A 24,139-nucleotide genomic window follows, 5' to 3' on the forward strand; every position below is an offset into this window, starting at 1 on the left:
ATATTAAGAATATATACAGTCTGCATTTTCAAAATACCAGTATCATTTTAAAATTCAAGTTAGAAAGAGTAAATGTACACAGTCCCGATTTTATGTGAGAAGCACAAAGCCCTTTTTGGAAATGGTATGATAAATTAACAGTGGCATTCACTTTCATAAAATCATGTTCCCTTGGTAACATTTTTTGGTTTATATTTTAAATGAATATGTCAGTGATGAAAACCTTAAACGACAGTGCCTCCTCAGTAATGCATAACTTCAGCTTGACAATATTCCTGTTCCATCTGCAAATCTGAACTTGTTGTTATATAGCCCTTTAGTCTCTCCTAAATCAAGCAAGCTACAAAGAGCAGACCATGAAGAAAGACAAGACGCAGACCACCAAGAAAACAGAAGCGCATGCAGCGTTACTCTATTTTACAGAAATGGATGCACTGATTCACTCCTAGGTGCTACTACATTCCAGAAGATTGTGCTATCTCCCCTAATTTTTTACCCTCCATAGAAAGATTTTATGATTTAGGAGAAGTGTTTCCAAGAGTACTGGGGTAACATACATTAAACCTAACATATCTGCACAAGACAACTAGCTGTTAAGAGGAATGTACTTTGATCAAAGCAGTGGCCCCCAACCACTTCTATGGTAAAGTTGGGGTGGACCACAATCAGCAGGCGAGTGTTTTCTCCTATGTGGTTATCCCGTAAATCCAAGAATATGAAGAGAGAGAGATTAATCAGTTTTTAAAGTTACATAAACCAGGAGAAAAACATCCTTCTGCAGTAATTTCCCCTCAAATACAACAGTATCTAACTTATCAAATTTAGCAATCAGTATGCAGAGATGAATGAAATTTATATTTGAGAACTTAATTTGTAATTTATCACACCTTTTTGACATTTTATAGAAATAAATCCAAATGCCCTTTAAGTTTACAAAAACATTCTCTGCAGACATCTGGCTACAGAAAACAAACTTAGGTTTGTACAGGTTAAGCAAAGAGATGGTCAATTACTAAATACTAATGTGCCTTCACCCAAACCTAAAATTAAGAGGAAAATGACGGTGTAGGGAAGGAATTAACCAGACTGATCAAGTTGCCCAGATAATTGCTCAGCCCTTTGATGTCACTTTGCCTGTGTAAACAGTCCAGGCTTAAATAAAAAGTCCTGGGCAGGGAAAACTGTATGCATGAAACCTCCCATCCACCCCTTGGTTATCCTAACGAATGTTGTCTTCTTAAATTGTCGCAACATTTGGCCGCTTTCTTTGGGTTTTTCCTGCATATGCTCCTAAAAATAGAGCAAAACTAATATTATTTCTCAATGTCAGTTTTTTTATAATACCGTTTAATGAGTGTTTACTATATAATGCCAAGCACTGAGCTAGGCAATGTACATTATTATATTTAATCCTTACATAACATAATCCCAAGGTAGAAACTTACTACTATTTTAAGAATACAGCCGAGACATGGGAGAGGAAGTCACTTGCCTAAGTAACAGATACTCTGAGAACCCAGTTACACCTGATTTGCTGTTTGACCCAATAACCACTGTGCCATACTGCTTCCGACTCTGCTTTAATTAGTGGTTTCTGAATTTCACTATAAACTCCTGAGTCAAGCACCAGACATCAAATGAGCCAAACAGGTCTTAAAACATACGATCAGTGATTGCAATTGAGTTTGTAAGAACTATAAACTTTAAGTGCTCTGCAGCAAGCTGTAAGCCCTTGGCATTCTACTCCAATCTTAGAGTATGAAAGTCTGTCATCACAAAAAAAACTAGCTTTCTATCAATTGCTTAATAAACATTCATTCTCCATGTGGATCAAACTAAAGCATAAGTTTCAAGTTTGTTTGTAACACAATCCAAGCCACTAAGAATCTAAGCAGGAAAGAAAAATCTTTTCAACTGCAACTATGGGTCCCTGGGTTGAGATTCATACTTAGAATCTTAATCAGTCATACCATAATTTTTCAATTTACATACAATGATAAAATCGTTAGTCTTTTTCAATTGTCTAGGCACTCAGGTATAAATAAATCTTTAGAAAAATAGGAAAGAAATTTTGTACTTGTTTGGATACATAGTAATTGTACATGTTCATTTAAGAGTTAAGTTCATTTGTATTTATAATTATGTTGCAATGCAATTAAACCACAATAGTTCTAAACATCGAACTTGAGGACATGACTGACTGCTCTACTCCATTCCTAATGTGACTTCCTATTCATCCTTCATACTGTTGAGTATTACTTGGCTCTTTTTCTTACAAATTCACAAGGGACAAACAGTGGAGATGAAATGCATGAGACAAGAACATGGAGAGTAGTCACTGTGGCAATAAATAATATCACGCAAAACAGTACTAACTCCTCAATCAACTGCCAGCTGGCCAGAATTTATCACAATATGTGACTCTAATATGGGAAAAAATTGAAAATGTCTTGAAATCCCACATAACTTCACAAGCCGCAGATCTGGTGTTTGCTTGGACTTCTCCTAGTTACCTTTCAAACCAGGTGATTCTGACCACCTCTGGAGGAAGCAGAATCCTCAACTACATAACCCCCTTTAAAACACCTCCATTGACTGTCACTCACAGTGGCTTCCAAAAGATGACCTTTTACATTATCCTCTACAAGTGCAACATTATAAATTAAATTCACTACATACATGCAAAAAGTCAGCAATCATTTCAAAGCTATGTTCAGTATCTTGTTCCCTCTTTGAACTTATGTGAACAAATGGCAATAACAAAAAAAATTTCTTATGTTGTTCATTCCCTCCTAATTTGGAGGAAATCAGTTAGTAATAAAAGCTCTAAATATGCCTAATTGTATATTAATGGGAAGATTAGAATTGATTAAATAACTCATTGCCTAGTAATTAATTGTATATTAATGGGAAGATTAAAATGATTAACTCATTGCCTAGTGATTAATTTTTGGTTTCTTTTAAATGTTTAGAAAGAAGTGTAGTTAAAGCAAAGCATTTTGAAAGTATGTTTAATGGATCACATAATTTTTGGTGAGCTTATCAAAGTATCTTAACAAAGACACCTACCAAATATTAAAACATTAGCTTAAAAGTTTGGCATGAGTTTCATATTAAATTTGTCTTCTTGCCACCATAAACAGAATTTAAAATCCACAAAATAACAGAAACAAAACTTACCCCCTCCCGCCTGGCATATTCACATGTGATCTTGTGGCCAGAGGGAGAAATTTTTCATCACTTTATGTGCAGATACAAATATTCCTGGGTGATACACTGCCCCAAAGCTCAACAAACATGCACAGATTTAGGCATCAGATTATTATACTTTACTCGTTTATAAAAAGGTTTTCTCAATTAGGCACATACAATTCTACAGATTTTTCAGATTAAAAAAATGTATAGCGTTTCCACGGGATTATTACAGAAGCCAAGATTGGACACACAGTTTTACCAAGGTCTCCTGACCGCCACAAAATACTAACACGGTGGTCATTAGCAGGAATGACTGTGAATATGCCCAAATTATGGTGGCAAGGAAAGACAAGACATTGCACTCGTATGGCCTGCATCGTGGGGCAGCTCGTGCACGTCCTTCTATTGAATGGGCTTGAAGAACTCATTTGCTACACACCTGAAACAGGCGCTCTGTTAGGCACTCTGCTCTGTGAAGACTTCTGTCTATTTTGCACAACCCCCTTCACTGATGTCTTAGGGGTTCTAATTGAATATAAAAGAATTAATAAGTCACTTGCATCAAGATCTAAATGTTCAACATTCAAAGAAAGCAACCATACTGCAACAGTTCAAAGTGCAAATATGCTTGGAAAGAACTTAAGTCTCACGAATGCGCACAGCAAGGAAGCTACGCTTTCCTTCATCGGGAGACTAGAACCAAGGCTTATACTTTGTTGGAAGGATCACTTTGGTGATGCTGAACTTACTATATGGATGCTTACAATACTTAATGAGCAAAATGGTATGAAATGAAAAGTAAAAGCATGCCAACATAAGATGGTAATTAAGATATAATACACAACAGTACACCAAAGGATTATCTTGGAGCACAAAACTTAAAAGATCTTCGCAATGCTATAAAACAAATCACTCTTGTAAAATAGATATCCTTTATGTAAAGATACTAAATTATTTTTCCCTCTCAAAGCTCATCTTGCTTTAGATGTTTTTAAATACTCAGGGGTGGCATTCTTACCCTTGTCTACTAAGTAGCCTATGAACTGGTGCATTCTGTCCTTGGTTTGGCTGAAGGACTCTGTTAACAAAGTAAGTAAAAAATTAATTCAGAAGAGACTGACATAAATTCAGTTATCCCCGCCCCCCCCCCCCCATTTTTTAAATAGGTGAAAGATGATTAACAGTGAGGTGACACTGGTCATCTATGCAGATATAACAATGTAATACCACGGAGCAAATCACAATGACTGAAGCATATTAATAGGGTACTTATATTTTTTTCACCAAGAGCCCAAATCTTAGGTTTTTGTCTGGATGTCTCAAGTGTTTAATTCTTGTGTGTTAGATAGTTTATTTATATGCTTCACAAAAACCAACTTTTCCTTTCAAACATCCAAGGGAAGTAACATCACTCTTGTAAAAGTAGAAAACAGGTCTGAAATATTAAGCTAGATTTCTAAGGTTTTTAAATAATTATCCTAAGTAAGTCCTAGACTGTGAGCTGAACTCAGGACATCGGGGGCTCAAATTTCTACCCAAGACAGCATGTCCTATAGAAAGGTCCTGAGACGTGTGGTCTGTCATATAGCCAGCTACATGACCTAGTGTTAATATGGATCTTGGCCATTCTTCAGTCCTCCAATCAGCTGGGAGTGTTCTGCTGATGTCAAGTTAGAAATAACTCAACAAAGAGCAAGCTTGGCATTTACAAAGAAAATCTTTTTTTTAAATAAATAAATAGCTTCTCACAGAGATGAAGTAATTTTTCTCACCTTGTTTCAGAAAGATTTTGTTTAACCAGAAATTTCTTATTTGGCATTCCCATTTCAGCAGCTCTAACACAACATAAAAATAAGGACACACAATGTATTTAGAAAGGGAGAGAAAACCCTTACAGATGTGATACACGATGACAGAAACAAATCATTTACAAGTTTTGTACTACTCAGCTGTACTAGCACACCAGAGACTACTTTCCAGAAAGAAGCAGCTTGCAATGATAGTCACTTTGCATTAGGTTTCCCTCCCGTGAAGTCTTTCACATATTAGAAAAAGACTACAGGGTTGCCTGGGTGGCTCAGTCAGTTGAGCATCCGACTTGGGCTCAGGTCACGATCTCACAATTTGTGAGTTCAAGACCCGCATCAGGCTCACTGCTGTCAGCATGGAGCCTGCTTGGGATCCTGCTTCACATCCTCTGTCCCCCTCTCTCTCTGCCCCTCCTCTGCTGGCACTATCTCAAAAATAAATATTAAAAAAAAAAAGAATATATCCAAAAGAAGTAAAATTGACAGTGAATATAAAGATTAACTATTTTTAAGGCTGAATGGCTATCGATTACACAAGTTGAACACTGTCAAATTTAGTAGTTTATATGTTTTACCTAAAGATTAAATCAGATTTTATCACCTGAGTAATAAAACTATTTATATAAAAAGAGATTTCTCAGCTCAGTGAACTGTTCTTTTTTCTAATTTGAATACACAAAGAGACCAATAGATGACTAAAATTAATTGGTTTGGCAATAACTGGATTAATGTGATGTGACAGGAAGTACACTTACTTCATGTACTTCTTCCTATCGAGAGACTTCTGTGTTGCAGCTGACAGGGCCACTCGTGGGCTTTTCATTCTGTCCTTTAAAATACAAAACAAAAAGCTTTAATGGTACCAGTAATACCACTAAAATAATGTAGGATGATCTCAAACTGCACAGAAAATCTTCTCTTACTAGCATTCTGAATTTTAGTCTGTCTTTAGAACTGAAACAGTCCAATTTGTTAATAATTACAATGATTTTTCCCAATGAAGTAATAAACTTGGCTTTTCTTTTGGCTACCACATGAAGACCAATGACTCAAACCACATTCCTCCAACACCCTGATATATTTCAAATAACTCTGGTTTCCAAAAAAGGCAAAATCTACATGATAGTTTCAAGGAAATTCAATGCGGAGCCAGTGATAGTTTTTTATAAGCCATCCAAACAACAGTCAAAGCTTCAACTCCAAAATCCAATCACAAAACAATATGCAATTCTTTTAAATCTGTCATCAGAGTTGCATGTTGCTGGTAATCCTGGGGATTGTCTGTGCTTAAGAATTGCAGGGAAGCTGCTGAAGTCAAAATAGGGAATGAGGGGCACCTGGGTGGCTCAGTCGGTTAGGTTAAGTGTCAGACTCTGGATTTTGGCTCAGGTCACGATATCATGGTTCGTGGAATTGAGGCCTGCGTAGGGCTCTGCACTGACAGCCCAGAGCCTGCTTGGGATTCTCTCTCTCTCTCCTTCTCTCTCTGCCCCTCCCCACTCTTTCTCTCAAAATAAACTTAAAAAAAAAAAAAAGAGAGAATGAGATTTAGTATCAATTACCCCAAACCCAGAAGAACCTCATTGTGAAATAAGAAATATATTGGTCTCTGCCCCTAGTTCCTGCTAATATTTGATCTTTGACACCTGTTCCTAACACAGAGCTCCCAAAACCCTTGCAAATCTGAGTGAAAGAGTAGAAACATTTTTTTTTAAATAAGTTTACTTACTTATTTTGGGAGAGAAAGAGGAGAAAGAAAGAGTCCCAAGGAGGCTACACTCTGTCAGTGCAGAGCCCAATGCAGGGCTCAACCCCATGAACCTTGAGATCAAGGCCAGAGCTAAAATCAACAGACAGTCAGTTAACTGACTGAGCCACCCAGGTGCCCTGGTAGAAGCATCTTTTGTTCTAATATTTGGTTTTTTACCTTAGTTCCTGACACACAGCTCCAATCCCTTGTCATTTTCTGGGTGACAGGAGCATCTTTTGTTCTAATCGAACAACTTTTTGGGGGGCCCCCAGGTGCAGACTATTCATCAGAAAGACCAAGCCTGAGTAGAAGCTTGGAACATTCAGCCTTAGCTTCTTATCTTGCAGAGACAAGAGAAGGGCTGGAGATTGAGTTAATCATTGATCATGCCTGTATGAGAAAGCCTCCATAAAAACACCTAAAATACAGCGTTCAGAGAGCTTCCAGGCAGTGAACACATCCATGTGCCAGGAAGATGTCCTCTATGCAGACAGAAGCTCATGCCCTCAAGACCCTTCCAGTCCTTGCCCTATCTATCTCTTCATCTGGTGGTTCATCTATATCCTTAATTATGTCCTTTATTATATAATAAACCAGTAAATTCCCTGAGTATTGTAGGCCACTCTAGAAAATTATCAAACCCAAAGACAGGGTTGTGGGAACCCTGTTTTAAAGCTGGTCGGTCAGAAGTATAAGTGACAACCTGAGACTTTGGATGGGGGAATCTTAACTGCCTCCTTACCTTGTAGTATCTGACTCTTAACTCCAAGTAGAAAGAATCAGAATTGAATTGTAGGACACCCTGCTGGAGTGGGGGAAAACCTCACACATTTGGTATCAGAAGTGTCTTGCGAGCATAGAAGAAATAGAGTTTTTCTTTTTCACTCATTCATTAAAAAATCAGATAACATACCATTTGCCTGAGCATTTTCTCTTTGCGAACTTCTCGGTCATGATGGAGAATAGACATTCTCTCAGCTGCATCCATTACAAAGAATATGTCATGAATACCATACAGGGCAGCTCGCAACTAGGTTCAAAAGAAGAAAATATTGTGCCCATTTAAAAAGATGAGATTAGAATTTAGTAATAGTCTATGCACTTTCACTTAGAGAAAAAGGTTAAAGTTTTAATGGAAACCTATTTTCAGTGGTGAAATGAAGGGAGAGAGATAAATGTCCATTCCCTAAAAGCCTACAGGATGTGGGCATTTACCTGAGCTAACACTCTTTCCTGAAGAGAAGCATCTTGTGCTGAGACAACTCCTCTCTTTAATGGTGCCTCTGACTGAAAGCTTCTTATGAATTCCATAGTGTCCTGGAAGAAGAAATGCTCCTTCAAAAACCACTCTTCTAGAAAGATTGATGATCACTGGAATTTTCTTTTGATTTTTTCTCAGCCAATTCAAAATCAGTGAGAACATAAAACTATTACTTATCAGAAGGCAAACATAATCTCTAAAGCAAGACAAAAATACCCAAACTACTTCATTTAAATATTTAAAAAAATTATCAGACTGAGATTAATCAGATTTCTGTAACTGCCTCTATTGCAGTGACTAAAAAAATGTTGGATCTGCCTAAGTTCTGAACGAACTGGTCAACTCCAGCTAGTGACTAGCTATCACTGAACTAGGAGACTGAGACAGAAGTGAAATACAAACAATGGACAAGCTTCTTACTTTTACGGTTTGGCGAAGTTGTTTTAGCTTATCTGTCTGCATAAGCCTACGAGTTAGAAATCCTTTTGCCACTGCAGTTACTTTGTTAAATTTTGTTTGTACTTCTGGACTGAAAACCTGGAAGAAATAAGACAGATACAATTATTTGAGGATCTGAGCATTATACTCAAGATGTTTTCCCAATCTATTACAATAAGCTAAATTCTTCTACATATGTGTGCTCTGTGTAGTTTCATTTCTGACAAAAGCTAAGCTATTTGATGTATGGCAAAAATATCTGTCCCCATTTGTACAACCTAAGATAATGTACCTCTTTTTTTTTTTTTTTTAATTTTTTTTTTTTCAACGTTTATTTATTTTTGGGACAGAGAGAGACAGAGCATGAATGGGGGAGGGACAGAGAGAGAGGGAGACACAGAATCGGAAGCAGGCTCCAGGCTCTGAGCCATCAGCCCAGAGCCCGACGCGGGGCTTGAACTCACGGACCGCGAGATCGTGACCTGGCTGAAGTCGGACGCTTAACCGACTGCGCCACCCAGGCGCCCCGATAATGTACCTCTTTAAAAAATATAACTAGACAGACGGATACACAAATATCATGAAGTATGCCCACCTGAGACCATTTAGTTTTGGCCCTTCCAAAAGCCCTTGTTACTGAGAGTTTGGTGAAGCCACTAGTTGATGATCCCCAGAGGTAGAAGGGTGCTTCATTTGCAGAACCAAAGCTATGCTGTAGGGCAGAGTTCGTGAAACCTGGAAAAATAAATATACATAGAGTATTATACTTGATATTATATAATCAGAATATGCAGAATGTCCAAATAAACACTTATGACTCACTAAGAAGAACAACCGCCTCTGAAACTAATCCATGTGCAGACTTAAAATATTTATGGACTTTAAGCTTATGCACCAGATGGAGCTTCTCAACACAAACAGCATCTCTGGATAATTGAAGATGTGAAGATATGCTCTTGCTGGGTCTGAAGAATTAGATGTAATTCAAGATCACTCAGGAGATGGCAAACTGTTTTCAGTTAAAGCACATCACCTGCTGCATGAATAAACAAAGCCTGGGCTCTGAGTCAAATTTCCTAGTATTTTCCTCACTGAGGTGGCTTTTCTCATGAACACCTGCTCACTAGTCTTTGATCTGCCATCATTTCATTTTTCACTAGTTACTGGTAAATAAAATTACTTGAAGAGCTACAGTTTGGGGGCACCTGGGTGCCTCAGTCAGTTAAGTGTCTGACTTTGGCTCAAGTCACGATTTCATGGTTCAGGAGTTTGAGCCCCACATCAGGCTCTCTGCTGTCAGCACAAAGCTGGCTTCAGCTACTCTGTCTCCTCTGTCTGCCCCTCCCCTGCTTGCATATGCATGCATTCTCTCTCTCGCAAAAATGAACATTAAAAAAAAAAAAGAACAGAGCTATAGCCTTAAAGTGTGCCAAATAAAATACCTTGCTGTGGGATAACTTTCCCAAATGGAAGAGAATTCTAAAAACATTTACCAGAACTATTTGAATTTGAAGTATGGAGTGAGTCCACTTGAGACAGCATTGTTTCCAGCAAACCAGAGTCACTCACTTTTCTCCATTCTAAGTCCACTGCACTGTGAATGCCCAATTCAGAGGCTTCAGCTGCCTTCTTCTCTTTTAACATTTTCTCCTGTTCTTCTATTTCCTGTAGATTAACCATGTATTATAACCTGCTATATCTTTTAATTATATCCCAAAATACCACCATTTTAGGTTTAGCTAAAAGTAATGGGGTATTATCAGCAAATGATTAATTTCAAGTTTTCCTACCTCACGTGAAATCTTAAAACAAGTATTCTTCCCCTTCAATACACTCATGCAGAATGCATATTTCAGCATCTATGTATAAAATACCTTTGAAAAATATTAAACGTTTTGAGTCAAGGAATCGGAAGTCTCCTTTTGATAAATTATGCATTTATTTTTAGATAAGCTAAATATCAAACCTCACAATTCGGCAATATCCATGTATCAAAATCAATCACCCCCTTAGATTAAGATATACAGGGGGAAAAACTACAAGTATCCTATACATAACGTGTGACCAAAACTCACACATATCCTGGGCTAACTTCCACTTACCAGCCCCATGTCCTTACATTTTAATTCCTCACCTTTTGCAATCTTTCCTGTTCCCTTTCCTGCTCAGCTATGAGTAGTGATAACTGCTGGGCATGCTGTTCTTCTAGTCTCTTCCGCATTTCTTCAAAAGCTAACATCTTGCTTTTTAATATCTCCTCGCCTTCTGAAAAGAAACACATACCCTCAAATTTAGAAAATTTACTAATATCTGATACACAATTTAAATTATGCTTCTGACCAAAGAGCATTCCGACATCTGACATGACACAATCAAGGCACAGCCAGGTCCCCACTGTGAACCACATCCTCTGCCCCTCCCCTCACTGCATGCTACCAAATAAAGGCCTGTGTGTCACCACCATCCACGCTCAACAGATCGCATCACGATCTGAACTGATGGAGCCAAGACCATGTGTTCAGTCTGGATTCTCCTCACTCAAATTAACCTCAAGATGTGATTCTCATCTGTTTATTCTTCTGACTCTTGTTCTTCCCCAGGATCTCTGGTATTGTGGCTTGTAGTTTTGTTTTGGTTTGGTTTTTTAAATAAATGTTCCTTTGATAGTGCAAAGCTTCTCAGCTTCAGGTTCCAAAACACATCGGAAATTAAAATTACATATATCAGAATTACTAACTAAAAAATGTATTAAATCATTACAACTATACAACTTACTGAATAGAAAGGGGTAAGCCACTCTGAAATGTTGAAATACCAAGTATTACACAGACATAGCACATATTCATGGATCCATCACGATTCAACAAAATTCAAAGAATTATTCTTTCCGAATATACAGTCAATGATTGTCACTGAAGATAAGCATACTGTCTATCTTCTATGGTACCCCCATAATTTGTTCCTAAATACATTGTATTCATTTACAACAGTTTGCATTTGTTCATGTGCAATTTTTCATAGGCAAAAGGGACTAGAAAAGCAGGGCTAGAATTACAACTTTTAGCAAAAAAGGAAAAAGCTCCTTAGCCCAACCACACAACCAATAGTGAGAGATCATTCAGCTCTACCTTAAGAATTTCATAAATGAGCACTGTCCAGGGGCTCATCTGACAGCAAGCCGGCTACCTCCATGACTGGCCTCACCCCTATTAAAGCACTGCCAGAACTGCACCATGGTTGGCTTTGTGGGTGTCTGCTACTCATGGGGACAGCCTCCAGCCATGCTGTACTGTCTGTCTGGATTATCCAGGTTGGCTCCCCAGATATCGACTGACGTTTATTTATTAAAGTTCTTATAAAGTTACACAGGCCTTAAAACCCTATTTGTCCTATAAACCCTGTCATAGTGTGCAACTTTACAGAATGTGAAGGTTTTTTTAGGAAGATATTTATCACATTAGAACTGAAATGTTTATGTCCAAGAACTTCATTTACTTGACTCAGATCTTCCGTATCAGTAATGAAGAATGATGAACCATGACAACAAAATAAGGATTAATGAAGAAGGCATGTTTTAACAAGTTGCTGTTAATATAACACTAGATGAGGAAGAAATTTGAAATATTTTTTATCAATAAAGATGCCATTCTTGAAACGCTACTCACAGGGACTTGTGATTTTTCTCTAATAATTTGATGTTCAGGTGTTCCCTGAAGGACCAATTACATGAGGAGCTCATTACAAATGAAAGGACTGATGAAAATATTAGAAACCACAGTCCAAAAAGAAAATATCATAGTAATACACTAGATTAAAACCGTGAGTGATGTTTCATGCAAGAACTTTTTCCTCCAGTCATTAACAATACTCTCTGTGATACAAAGTGAACTGTGAAAGATTCACATTTTAAATAAGAAAATCCTTGAAGAGGGGTGCCTGCGTGGCTCAGTCCATTAAGCTTCTGACTCTTAATTTCAGCTCAGGTCATGATCTCAGTCATGGGATCGAGCCCTGTGTCAGCCAGAGCTGGGTATGGAGGCTGCTTAAGATTCTCTCTCCCTCCTCTGACCCTCCCCTGCTTGTGTGCTTGCTTGCTCTCTCTCTCTCTCTCTCTCTCTCAAAAAAAGAAAATCCTTTAAGAAAGCCTATCAAATGGCAATAAACTATAGCTAATGATATGTTATCAGACAAGAGAAATGAAATTAAATATCCTGATGAACAAATGAAGACAATTATTGTTTTTCAAAATGTCAATTAAAAGTATTAAATACAGGGGCCATCTGCTGGGAGGGTATCAAACACTTCAGAGTTTCCTTACCTTTGGAACTACTTTCTAACATTTTATTCTTGTTGATGTAGACAGATCCCTTAGGGTATCTTTTTTCTGGCAAATGTTGCCTTTCCTGTTCAGTTATTCCGGTTGTTAAGACAAAAGGGCAGTTTTCTTTTTGCAAACTATCAATATCTAAATCAAGTCTCCGTTTAACTTTCTCAAAACTGTTATCCAAAAATTGTTCATTTCCACAGGACACTGTAGGGGTGTCCATCTGCTGTCTGGTATTCTGGTTTTGCATCAGTAAAGGAGATGGGTTTTTTACATCATAAGACTTATTCAGTTCCATCTGTAAATTGCAGGAGTTTTTCTCTAACACATTGGCTGACTTGAGTGCATTCATGGGTCCAAAGTTTTGACTCACTACACACTGACCGGTGGCATACGGCTCATGCGATCTTGGCATCGCAGTACATGTACTATCCATTTTGTGTGGTCCTCTCCCATCACATGGTAAGTGACCTTCCATGACATCAAGTCCATGAATAACCTTATTTTCTAGGTGATTTCCTGAAGACTGACATACCTGATTTGATTTACCTAAAACCACTTCCTGTATGGCTTCAGATGTATTTTTGGTGACATAAACCTTGCTTGAACAAACTCCTAAATCAACTGGTAACTTTGGCACAGTTTCAGGTATTTGTGTTTTTTCCTCAGTATCTTGAACAACTAAGTCTATCGTCTGTTCTTTTCCTTTAGGACTTAACTCACAGGCGTTTATTGGGTTATTTATAAGTATATGACATGCTGATGATGGTCTAGAATGCCTTCGATGCATTTTAGGACTCAGGCTTGGCTCTGGAGTAGGTAATTTGGCATATGAACCAGTAAGACTTTTGATAACATTATTTTCGGTAACAAAAGTGGGAATGACTTTAAAATCAGAATCAGGATCTAAAATAGTGTGATGGCCAGTTCGTACAGGTATGTCCACTTTAGAAAAGCTACCTAAAACTGATGTATTCATGCTGCTTGCTTGAGCGGAAGCACCTTGGAGAAGAACATTTGATTTATTAAGGCTTGGTTTGTCAGGAATAACTGAACCACAGTGTTTGCCAGTCAACTGTGCCTTTTCCTTTCCATAGTCAGTCACTTTACCAGCATCATTCTCTTTATCTGAATGACTCTCGTTAACACTCCTCTTTGCACTACTTCTCAGACTGCGTCTAGACTGTTCTCTTTCTATATATTCCTTTGACTTTTTCATCAGGTTCTGAAGACTCATTATGTAGGGATCTGGAGTAACTTCCGAAAGTGATGGATCCGGTTCTTCATGTGTTGGCAAGAGACCATCAGATGTAAGAGTCTCCTGTGGAGTTGCTGAGGGGGTTTTTACAGAAGCTTCGTTTTCCGCAGGGCTAATATCTGAAATATCACACTGCTTCAGAGAATTAAATTCTTCTGAGTCCCTAGCTAAGTCTATCCCATTGAATTTAAATCGGTCCTCATTATTCAGTGGCAAAATTCCAGTTATCTTTTCAGACTTTCCTAAAGTAGAGTGTTCAGTAGGGCTTGGCAAGATATTTGGAAACATAGCAGGGACATTCAGATTTCTCTCTTCTGAATTAGAGTAAACCGTTTCAGTCTCCCATGGATCAAAATCACTAGCATTAGGTGCTTTTCTAACCTGAAAAAGGAAATTTAAAAATTAATATTCCCTTACTACACAAAAAAAGCCTTTGTTTTCTAAAATAAAATTGAAATAGAAAATTCAGAGTTCTAATATTTGAAAACACAAACAAACAAAAACTAAGATAACCTTTTTCTATTGTGTCCTATATCACAGGGAGCACAAATTACTATAAAAAATATCCATTGGTCATTCTGGCCTGTTTATTTAAAGATTAAAAGAAAAAAAAGGAGATTATCTAATCTGATACAATATGTATGTATGTATGTGTATGGGTATACACGTATATTCATATATCCATGTGCAATTTAATCTTGGAATAGAAGGAGTCTCATTAACTTTCTTTTGGCTTACATGTTATTAATGTCACCAGCTGTTCCTCCTATGAAAGCTGTCATCGAAGCATACCAAGGTATGAGTTAAAATAGCAAATAAATTTCTTACATAGATGACTCCTTCTTTAACAAAGACTAACATATTTTGTAGTAACTAAAACTAAACATTGTAACTAAAATCCTTCTATATGATGAGGCAAATTTGTAGTAAATGAAAGCTCAGCCATGTGGCTTAAGTTACTTAGAAATAAAATTTTCAATTTAAAATCCAAATCATTAAAGCAAACTTCAATTTGATTAACCGATGGCCATTTTCAAACAGCAACCTGTTAATGAGTTTTGCAACAAGCAAAAGTAAAAAAAATTCTGAATTAAGGGGCACCTGGGTGGCTCAGTCAGTCAAGTGTCCAACTTGAGCTCAGGTCATGATCTTGCAGTTTGTGAGTTCAAGCCCCACATCGGGCTCTCTGGTGTCAGATGGTAGCCTTGCTTTGGATCCTCTACCTTCCCCCGCCCCTCCCCTGCTCACACGTACTCTCTCTCTCTCTCAAAAATAAATAAACATTTAAAATTTTTTTCCAGGGGCACCTGGGTGGCTCAGTTGGTTAAGTGTCTGACTTCAGCTCAGGTCATGATCTCATGGTTTGTGGGTTTGAGCCCCAGGTTGGGCTCTGTGCTGACAGAGCCTGCAGCCTGTTGCAGATTCTGTCTCTGGCTCTCGCTGCCCCTCCCCCACTTGTGCTCTGTCTCCAAAATAAATAAACATTAAAAAAAAAAAAAAATCCAAATTAAGAGAACAATTGATACACAAGAGATCCAACAGAAAAAATTAAAATTACACTTTCTATCTAAATCATTTGACTTTGCAAAAGAATAAAAAGTGAACTAGGGGGTGCCCGACTCTGGATTTCAGTTCAGGTCATGATCTCACAATTTGTGAGTTTGAACCCTGCATCAGGTTCTGCACTGAAAGTGCAAAGCCTGCTTGGGATTCTCTATCTCTGTCCCTCTCTCTCTATCCCTTCCCCATGCACACAGCTCACCAACCCCCCAAAATAAATAAATAAACGTTAAAAAAAAGAATAAAAAGTGAACTAGGATGGTTTTTAAAGATTATACAAGTATATGTTAAGCTGACAGAAATTATCATATTATCAATACAGACTCCAGAATCCTGAATATTAAAAGATTTTTAGGGGTGCCTGGGTAGCTCAGTCGGTTAAGCGTCCGACTTCGGCTCAGGTCATGATCTCATGGTCTGTGAGTTCGAGCCCTGCATCAGGCTCTGTGCTGACACCTCAGAGCCTGGAGGCTGCTTCGGATTCTGTGTTTCCCTCTCTCTCTCTGACTCTCCCCCGTTTATGCTCTGTCTCTCTCTGTCTCAAAAATAAATAAACATTAAAAAAAAAATTTTTTTTTAAGATTTTTAGGTCGTTGTGTATGTGTTTTTTCCCTAGACCATATGGCACTCCTGTTTTACCTTACAAATCCCAAGACATATAATGGTTTCCAGGTACTAATGCAATAAACAGTACAACAAAGTATACTTAGTCACAACCTCAGGATCAAAATAAAACAAAAGTGATACATACTCACCAAACCCAGGAACATATTCATAGGTTTAAGTAAAATAAAATGTTTTCTTAAAATACCTCACGTTTCACATTTGTGTATACAGCAACTATGATTTTGTACACTACTAAAATGAGCCTTAAACTTAATATGGACAGTAATTATAATCTGCAAATTAAATTACTACCCACGGAGAAATGAAGGTAGCAGTTGGTGGGAAATAGTCTCAGGTTCATTATACATGTGTCATCTAGTATGAATTATACAGACTGCAAACCCTTAAGATTATGAAGAAAATTTTAAATGTAGCCTGCAGAACAGTGCTATGTATGGTAGACATAATTTGTTCAACATAATTCATTTGGGTTTTTTTTAGTATGATCCAGACCTTAAATTGTTTATACAAATTTAAATTCAGCTAAATAAAAATAATTGCAAACAGCATGAATGTATTGTTTAAATGGTTTCTATTTGGATCTAAGATGAATGTAGACAATTCTACTTATCTAATCTAAATTGCATTTGTGTATTTAAGAGGGTAATTTTCACCAAAAAAAATTGGGGGCAGTTATTTACTTTAGCAGAGAATGAGAATAAGGTCATTGAGTCAATAGTCTGATTAGTTCAGAGGTAAACCACAATGGTCGATTCTATCATTTTGTCACTGAGAACTCCATGTTTTTAGAGTCATAAGACACAGACAATAAGCAATTATATTCAGGGTAGGGCTCCATTGTCTAAGTACCCTCTGATTCAAGTACTAGGCATCACTAACAAGCAAGTGAGTGTTCTTTGGAGTAGCTGAAATGGAATATTACAAACTACAAAGCTTCTCAAACATTATAGTAAAATATATTGATAACTAACTAGTAAGTGCAAACATATTTCTGAAAAATTATCATCAATGCTTACCTCATGATTTCTTAATTATAATTTTTAAAAGCCTACATTACACACCTGAACATTTTCAAGAATCTCCTGGACACGAGCCAGTAAATCTTTCTTCTTATTTACATGCTTTCTTGTTTCTACATCAAGTGCTTTCTGCTTTTCTTGTTGCATTTCCTTCCTTCTCTCAATGGTAAGCTGCAAAACATCATAAATATATAATTATTTCTCATAAATATGAAAATATCATAAAATCAGAAGGCTTTGAATCAGAATGATTAAAACATGGAACAGATAAAACCACAGGGAAAGATATCTGAGCAGTAGTGAGGGGTAATGAGGAGGATGGGGCATGGGAGATCTTTCTGTGGGTACAAGAATGTTCTGTGTAGGTGTGAGTTATACAGATGTACGCCATATATGAAAACTCATGGAACTCATGAAAACTCATGGAACTCAAGTTCTAATGAACTTGAGATCTGTGCATTCTACTGCATGTAAATTATTCTCGACTGAATAAAAAAGTTAAAAAGAAAGAAAAAAACCTGTTCACTTACCCAATGCTCTAAAATGAGAAATAAAATAAGCCCTTTTGGGGGCTCCTGGGTAACTCAGTTAAGGGTCTGACTCTTGATTTTGGCTCAGGTCACGATCTCACAATTCATGAGATCGAGCCCCAGGTTGGGCTCTGTGATGACAGTGCAGAGCCTGCTTGGGATTCTCTCTCTCTCTCCTCTCTCTCACTCTCTCAAAATAAATAAATCAACTTAAAAAAAAAAAAAAAACCACAATAAGCAAATGGTATTTTTGAACTCTGACTGGACCCAGATTAGGAAAAAAAATAGTATAACAGACATTTTGAACACAAATGGAGAAATCTAAATATGAACAAAATATTAGATGCTATTAAAATTATTACTAATCTTCTTAGTATGTGATGATGGTATTGGGGATTTTATGTAGGAGAATATCTTATTTTTAGAATATTTATACCAAAACATTTAAGAGAAAATTGTTATACGGCTTCAATTTTCAAATGGCTCCGCAAAAAAAAAAAAAAGTATGTATGTATATATACACATCTACATATATATAAAATCACAAACACCATAAAGCAAAGATGGCAAAAGTGTTAAAAATTATTAAATCTAGATGATATACACGTGAGGAGTCACTGCACTACCCTTTCTATTTTTCTGTATGTTTGAAAATGTCATTACAAAAAGTTGGCAGAAAATATTGATCTTTTACCTCCTGTTATATAAAAAAATTTTTTTCATGCAATTTCTTTCAATTATATTAATTTTCTGGTTTGAAATAAAGTCACACACATTTTAAAAACATTCAATCAGTATGAAAGAGTTTACAATGAAAAGTGTGTCTTCCTTCTCATCCTGTATTCCTTTATCATTCCTAAGAAAAAGAATCTTATATAAAAACCCAAATAGTTAACATATATTGAACCTCCTGTTATATAACATATATTGAGTACCTCCTATGATCCAAGTAGTGTTCTAAGCATTTTACATGTATTAGATCATTTAATTCTCCAAAGAGTCCTATTAAAGTAGACACTATTTTTATTCTCATTTCAAAAATAAAGAAAATGCGGGTGGCCTGAGTGGTTCAGTCAGTTAAGAATCTGACTCTTGATTCAGGCTCAGGTCATGATCTCATGGTTCAAGTCCTATATGGGGCTCCGCACTAACATTGCAGAGCGTGCTTGGGATTATCCCTCTCTTCTGCTCTCTCTGCCCTCCCATGCTCATGCTCTCTCTTTCAAAATAACTAAATAAACAGGGAAGGGGAGGGCAGAGAGGGAGGGAGAGAGGGAAGGAGAGAGGGGGAGAGAGACAAAGAGAAAGAGAGCAAGGGAGCGAGAGAAAGAGAGAGAGGGAGAAAGAAAGAAAAAAGAAAAGAAGTACAAGAAAAGAAAATGGACCTGCAAGTTCACACAGCAGGTAGGTGGCAGAGCAGTGATTTAAACCAAGGACAGCAGGCTCCAGAGCCAGGCTTGTAAGCACTATTCTACCCTGCTCCAGAGAGCACGATGTGTGCAGTGATTTACAATAGACTGTGGAGATCCTTCCATGCCTGCACATGTAGGTCTATTGTACTCATTTCAATGGCATGTATGAGATTTCTATAAAATGGACCACAGTCTTTAAACTAGTCCACTACTGGACATTTACGTTGTTTGTTAATCTTTTGATATTTCAAACAATGCTACCATAACCTGTATGTATTTCTTCGGGCACAAAGAGCAGTATAAGTGTAAGATATTCCCAAAAATGGAATTGCTAAATCAAAGGTTACATATACTTTCAAATTCTGATAAACACTACCAAAATGATCTCCAAAAAATAAAATCAGCTGATTCTCTCAGAAAAAATGTAGGATAAGACGGTAGGTCTTAGCAGATTTTTGCCAATCTAGTAGATGAAAAAACGCTAACTCTTTTATATTTAATTATGAATACGAAGCATTTTTTCAATGTTTATAACCCTTTTTTTGCTTTTCTGTAAACTTACCTTAGTGACTCAGTATAGAAAAAAAGATTATTTAAAAATCATAGAATGTTTACCAGTGGAGAAAGCACAGCCACTCCATGGAAGCGGATAAGTGAGATGCTTTCAGATGGGACAGGTAGAAAGCTCTCCGTGGACAGTGATGCCTGCTGGACTCTGGCGAGACTATTCTCACAGAACTTCTCATACTCCTCCATCTTCCCACAATTACACTGTCAGAGAGAAAAATGTCACTTGCAATGTGCTGAGAAAAACAGATCTTCATGATTTGGCAAATTTTATAGAGCACTTAAATATTTCTAGCATTCACAATTCCTAGAACTGGCCCCCAGAATTTTTTTTTTCACTGATGAACAGCGAATTCTTAAGTAGAGGTAAGCACCTCAAGATCCTACCCAGTGAAGCCTTGCTTCCTATACTAAATATTCCCAAACATATGTATATAAATCAATCTTTAAATATGATTTGTTTAGAAAAGTGCTAAGAACTCACCAGGGAAAAATTCTTAAAAGGAACAAAAGTTCTACACCACTTTACTCACTTCAGATTATAAACTAGAATATTGTATTTTCCTCAGCAGGACTTATCTACACAAGAAAAACTAAATCATACAAAGGTAAAAATGCCAAAAGAAAAAAAAAGACAAAAAGGCTATTTACATAAAAGAGGATATTTACCTTTTAAAATTCTTCTGTTATCATGAAGTTCAAAGTCTATTAGTACTTTCACATCTTGAAAATATATCTGGTCTCCACAGTCACCAGACAAATCAGTCACAGGTGGAAACCAGAGTATCTACTGGCTCTCTTAATAATACTATCTTATTGTTGAAAATTCTAAGCACCACCAAACTACTTAAAACAATCAGCCCAGTAATTTCACAACTTCTGGAAAAGTGTGATGATGGCTATGAAAATGCAAGGTAAACAGGAAGGATTAGCCACCATGTTCATTCATTTAGCTAATGTTAAATATTTGATTGCCTGTTTCCACAGCTTTATGTCTGGCATCGTTTCCTTTAAATAAGAGAAAATGAAAAGAGAGACATCAGACTCATAACCAGCAAGGGTATGAACTGTGAAAACAGAAAAATACAATAATGTTCCCTTAGGTGTTCACTTTAAAACAATTAACCAAAAAAGGTGGGGGGTGGAAAATTTAATTGACGATATGGGATACGCAGCAATGAAATAAGATAGAATATGATACTGTCTTAAGCATTAAGGTACTTAAAAATGTAGTACACTAAAATGTCAGGGACACATTATAGCATAATTAGAAATGAAGAAAAAGCATATTATGATTTGATTATGAAAAATAAGATATATTGCTAATTTTGACCAACTGGTAGTCTTCTTATTAATAAAACTTCTTCCTACCATCCCATCAATTCTAATTATTTCTATATTCAACTTATGAAAAGTGTGAGTTTAATTTCAAAGAAAATTATACTGGAGTGTGAATGAGATTATTTTTCAAGCTTTTATTCATAAAACAAGCAAAAGTAAAAAAAACAAAACAAACAACAACAACAAAAAAACCACACCACCTTTCTGCATGACATACCAAGGCCTCATTTTTTAGTCTGGATTTCAACCCTCATTATGTTATCTTAACAACCAAAATATGCAGAAGCTAAAATGTAAGAGAAATTCAAACAACTCCATTTCTACTAAAATACTTAAAAATATTTTTTAACACAACCCACGCATTCAGCATTATAGGGCATGTAAACAGATGACTATACAATTATAAGAAATATTTATTTTCTATGTATACACAAGCAAAGTATGAAATTCTATTTTAAAGTTCTGGGGAATGTAAAGAATGAATAAAATGTTTTTGTGGCAAGTTTTATTTTTCTTTCAACAACCTCATACAGATATGCCAATTGCTTTGGAAAGTTAAATTCAAATCTCTTAAACAGCACACGTTTGTCATGCATATTGCAGATGTACCGTGTTAGATTTTTTATTACAGCATAACTAGGGCATATGATAGGGCTTTTAATACCCAAATACAAGTGCTAAATATGGTTGATTATGGAAATTACCAAATGATCCTAAAGCATGAAAGAATTTTCCTATCCTTCAGCCTCAATGTGAATTTCCCTGACCTCAAAGAGGCCATCCCTGATTATCCCATCTAAATTAATCCTGCGTTTACTCACTATCACATTACCCTGCTATTTCCCAATTTTCATAGCACTTACCACTATCTGAAATTATCTTGTTTATCTCCTTGGGTTTTGTCTGTCTTCCTCCACCAAAATGTAAGCTCCATAAGCACAGGTACCTTTTCAGTCTTGCTCACCACTGAATCCCCATTACATAGAACAGTGTCAGCACACAGTAGGCACTTGATAAAAGTAATGAATAAATGAATTAGGGTAATTGGTTCAAACAATAATGCAAACCAGGAGAGAAGAAAAAAAGGAGAGAGTGGACTAGATAAAAAAGAAGCTAGCGAGGAAGAATGGAATTTAAAGACTGGTAGTTTCATGGATGATCCTATTCTCCAAAGAAACTGGTACCTCTCAACTGCAAAGGCAATCATTTCAAAAATGAGCATTGTATCCTATATGATTAGCAAGAAGGCACTTCATTTCTCACACAATTACCTGTCAGCAAAGTTTTTTTTTTTTTTGAACAGAGCCTTGACTACAATGCCACTCCAACCACAAATCTACCCACAGTTTACCAGCAGGCATTACCAGTCCACTTGAATTAACAATTTTCAGCTGCATCAAGTTCAGACAGGCCTTGTCTTCTCCATTTACACCATGACCCTTCTCCAAATGAGTCTCTTTGCAAACCCCATAGACGGGTGCTCCTCACCAGTGTTCTACCAGAAATGTCACTAAAGGGGATAGTGCAAGTAACAGAACAGATCTTGCTGTGTTTTCGGATGCTAGCTGCTCGTTTACCCCCTAGTCCTCCCAAAGACAAACTTTTTGTATAGGCAATAAAGAGGAAAGTTTCTTATTCGGGGACATATTAGCTGTGTGTTCTTGGCAATTTACTTACCATCTCTATGCCTCAATTTCCTCATCTGTAACGCAGGGATAATCAGAGTATCTGTCTCAATAATTCAATGAACTAAAACGTGTGTGGCAATTAGCATAATGCAGGACACGCTGAAAGGACCAGTATAGGGGACTGCTTTTATTATTAAGAGGATGGATGATTATTATGATTTTTGTCACTAGGTTATGAATATCGGGAGGGTAGCGACGGTGCTTTGTTCCTCGTAGGATCCAAATGTAACTTTAAAACACAGAAAGGGGGACAACACCGTCCTCATTTCGTTGTTTCCAGACCCCTGTCCATCAAATCAATCTCTGGGAGCCTGTCACTTGCCTAAACTGGGGGTAGGGAACCGGGATTATAACGCTGCAGAATAGGAATCACCTAGCAGTATCAGGGGCAATCAAGAGAATTTGCTTTATTAGCCTCAAGCTTATTCCCCGGGGTCGCAAAGGCAGAGTAAACAGCACTCCTAGGGCCTTTGATTGTGGTAACCGGCTTTCAGAATGTCCAGTGCACACCCTGAGGACGCTCCCTCGCCAGTATCTTGGGAGAGAAAAACGGTCCAGTTTTATCAACGTGAGGCGATTATGGCTCTGTCTCGAGTTTATTTGCTAGGGACCCTCTGCCTTGCCCCCAGCGCCCCACGCCCACCTCCCCCAGCTCCTTTGATGGGGCTCCATCCCGAGGGCCCAGGCAGCACCAGCATCCGAGCATCACCTCCGCGCCGAGTGTCGCTGGTCCCCGGGCACCTGTCTCCTCACACTCGGCGCTTTTCTAGAGACTCGAAGCTCAGGGGTCCACCACCTGCATGCGGGTTCGGCACAGAGTTCACCCTCAGCTCTCAGGGCGCCAATTCCGCCTCCCCCGGTGACCTAAAAGCCGGGACCCGCTGAGGATCTAGTTCCCTCCTTAAGCACACACCTGATCTCCCACGGCCTCGTCAGCTTTTTTTTTCCCCCTCGCCACGGGCCTTGTCAGGAAGCAAACGGCTCAATTGGTACTGACAGAGCGCAGCTCGGTCCGCCGCCGCCTTCTCCTTCTCCTCCCCGCCATATTACTGGTCTCAGGCGGCAACGCGGGATCCTGGCAACCGCCACTGCCGCCGCCACCGCCCGGACTCCACCTCTTTGGGCCGGCACTTCCGGGGGCTGCTTCCGGGGCCGTTGGAACGGTTGGGCCTGCAAAAAACTACAATCCCCAAAGTGCATTGCGCTCCGCGGTACGCGCCCTGCCCTAGTGATGGAAGGCGTAGTACTTGCAGGCGGCGCAGTGCACGCTGGGAAACGTAGTCTTCACTGCAAGCTAGGGCCTGTAAAATTTTAATGTATTACTGTAAGAACGCCCCTCAGGTCTGAACCCCCTGAAGTGT

At 37.8% G+C, this 24,139-nt stretch overlaps 1 protein-coding gene across 4 annotated transcripts; it reads right to left on the bottom strand.

Moving 5' to 3' along the window:
* Positions 1-98: 98 nt before the first annotated feature.
* CCP110 (centriolar coiled-coil protein 110) lies at positions 99-23,885 on the bottom strand. Of its 4 annotated transcripts, none has more exons than XM_047838953.1 (16): positions 23,692-23,885; positions 21,954-22,099; positions 19,798-19,953; positions 17,283-17,411; positions 12,771-14,415; positions 10,587-10,714; positions 9,946-10,117; positions 9,048-9,187; positions 8,435-8,551; positions 7,969-8,070; positions 7,667-7,783; positions 5,759-5,832; positions 4,968-5,030; positions 4,214-4,273; positions 3,635-3,720; positions 99-1,290 (listed from the first exon to the last, which is right to left on the bottom strand). In XM_047838953.1, the coding sequence occupies exons 3-16, from the start codon at positions 19,936-19,938 to the stop codon at positions 1,238-1,240; spliced, it is 3,027 nt and encodes a 1,008-aa protein (XP_047694909.1). In that variant the 5' UTR covers positions 19,939-19,953; positions 21,954-22,099; positions 23,692-23,885; the 3' UTR covers positions 99-1,237. The 4 variants fall into 4 exon arrangements, with proteins under 4 accessions (XP_047694909.1, XP_047694907.1, XP_047694908.1 ...); XM_047838951.1 differs by having other exon boundaries at positions 10,587-10,717; XM_047838952.1 differs by lacking the exon at positions 21,954-22,099 and having other exon boundaries at positions 10,587-10,717.
* Between the last annotated feature and the right edge of the window lie 254 nt (positions 23,886-24,139).

The sequence above is a fragment of the Prionailurus viverrinus genome, chromosome E3 (genome assembly GCF_022837055.1).
Source record: "Prionailurus viverrinus isolate Anna chromosome E3, UM_Priviv_1.0, whole genome shotgun sequence".
Classification (NCBI taxonomy): domain Eukaryota; kingdom Metazoa; phylum Chordata; class Mammalia; order Carnivora; family Felidae; genus Prionailurus; species Prionailurus viverrinus.

Bases quoted from the DNA above. Each gene is read 5' to 3' on its own strand.
- CCP110 (XM_047838952.1), bottom strand. From the start codon at position 19,938: ATGGAGGAGTATGAGAAGTTCTGTGAGAATAGTCTCGCCAGAGTCCAG. The intron at 10,118-10,586 runs GTGAGGAATTAA...GTTAATCTACAG, and splicing joins AACAGGAAAGATTGCAAAAG to GAAATAGAAGAACAGGAGAA. The intron at 7,784-7,968 runs GTAAATGCCCAC...TTTTGAACCTAG, and splicing joins AGGAAAGAGTGTTAGCTCAG to TTGCGAGCTGCCCTGTATGG.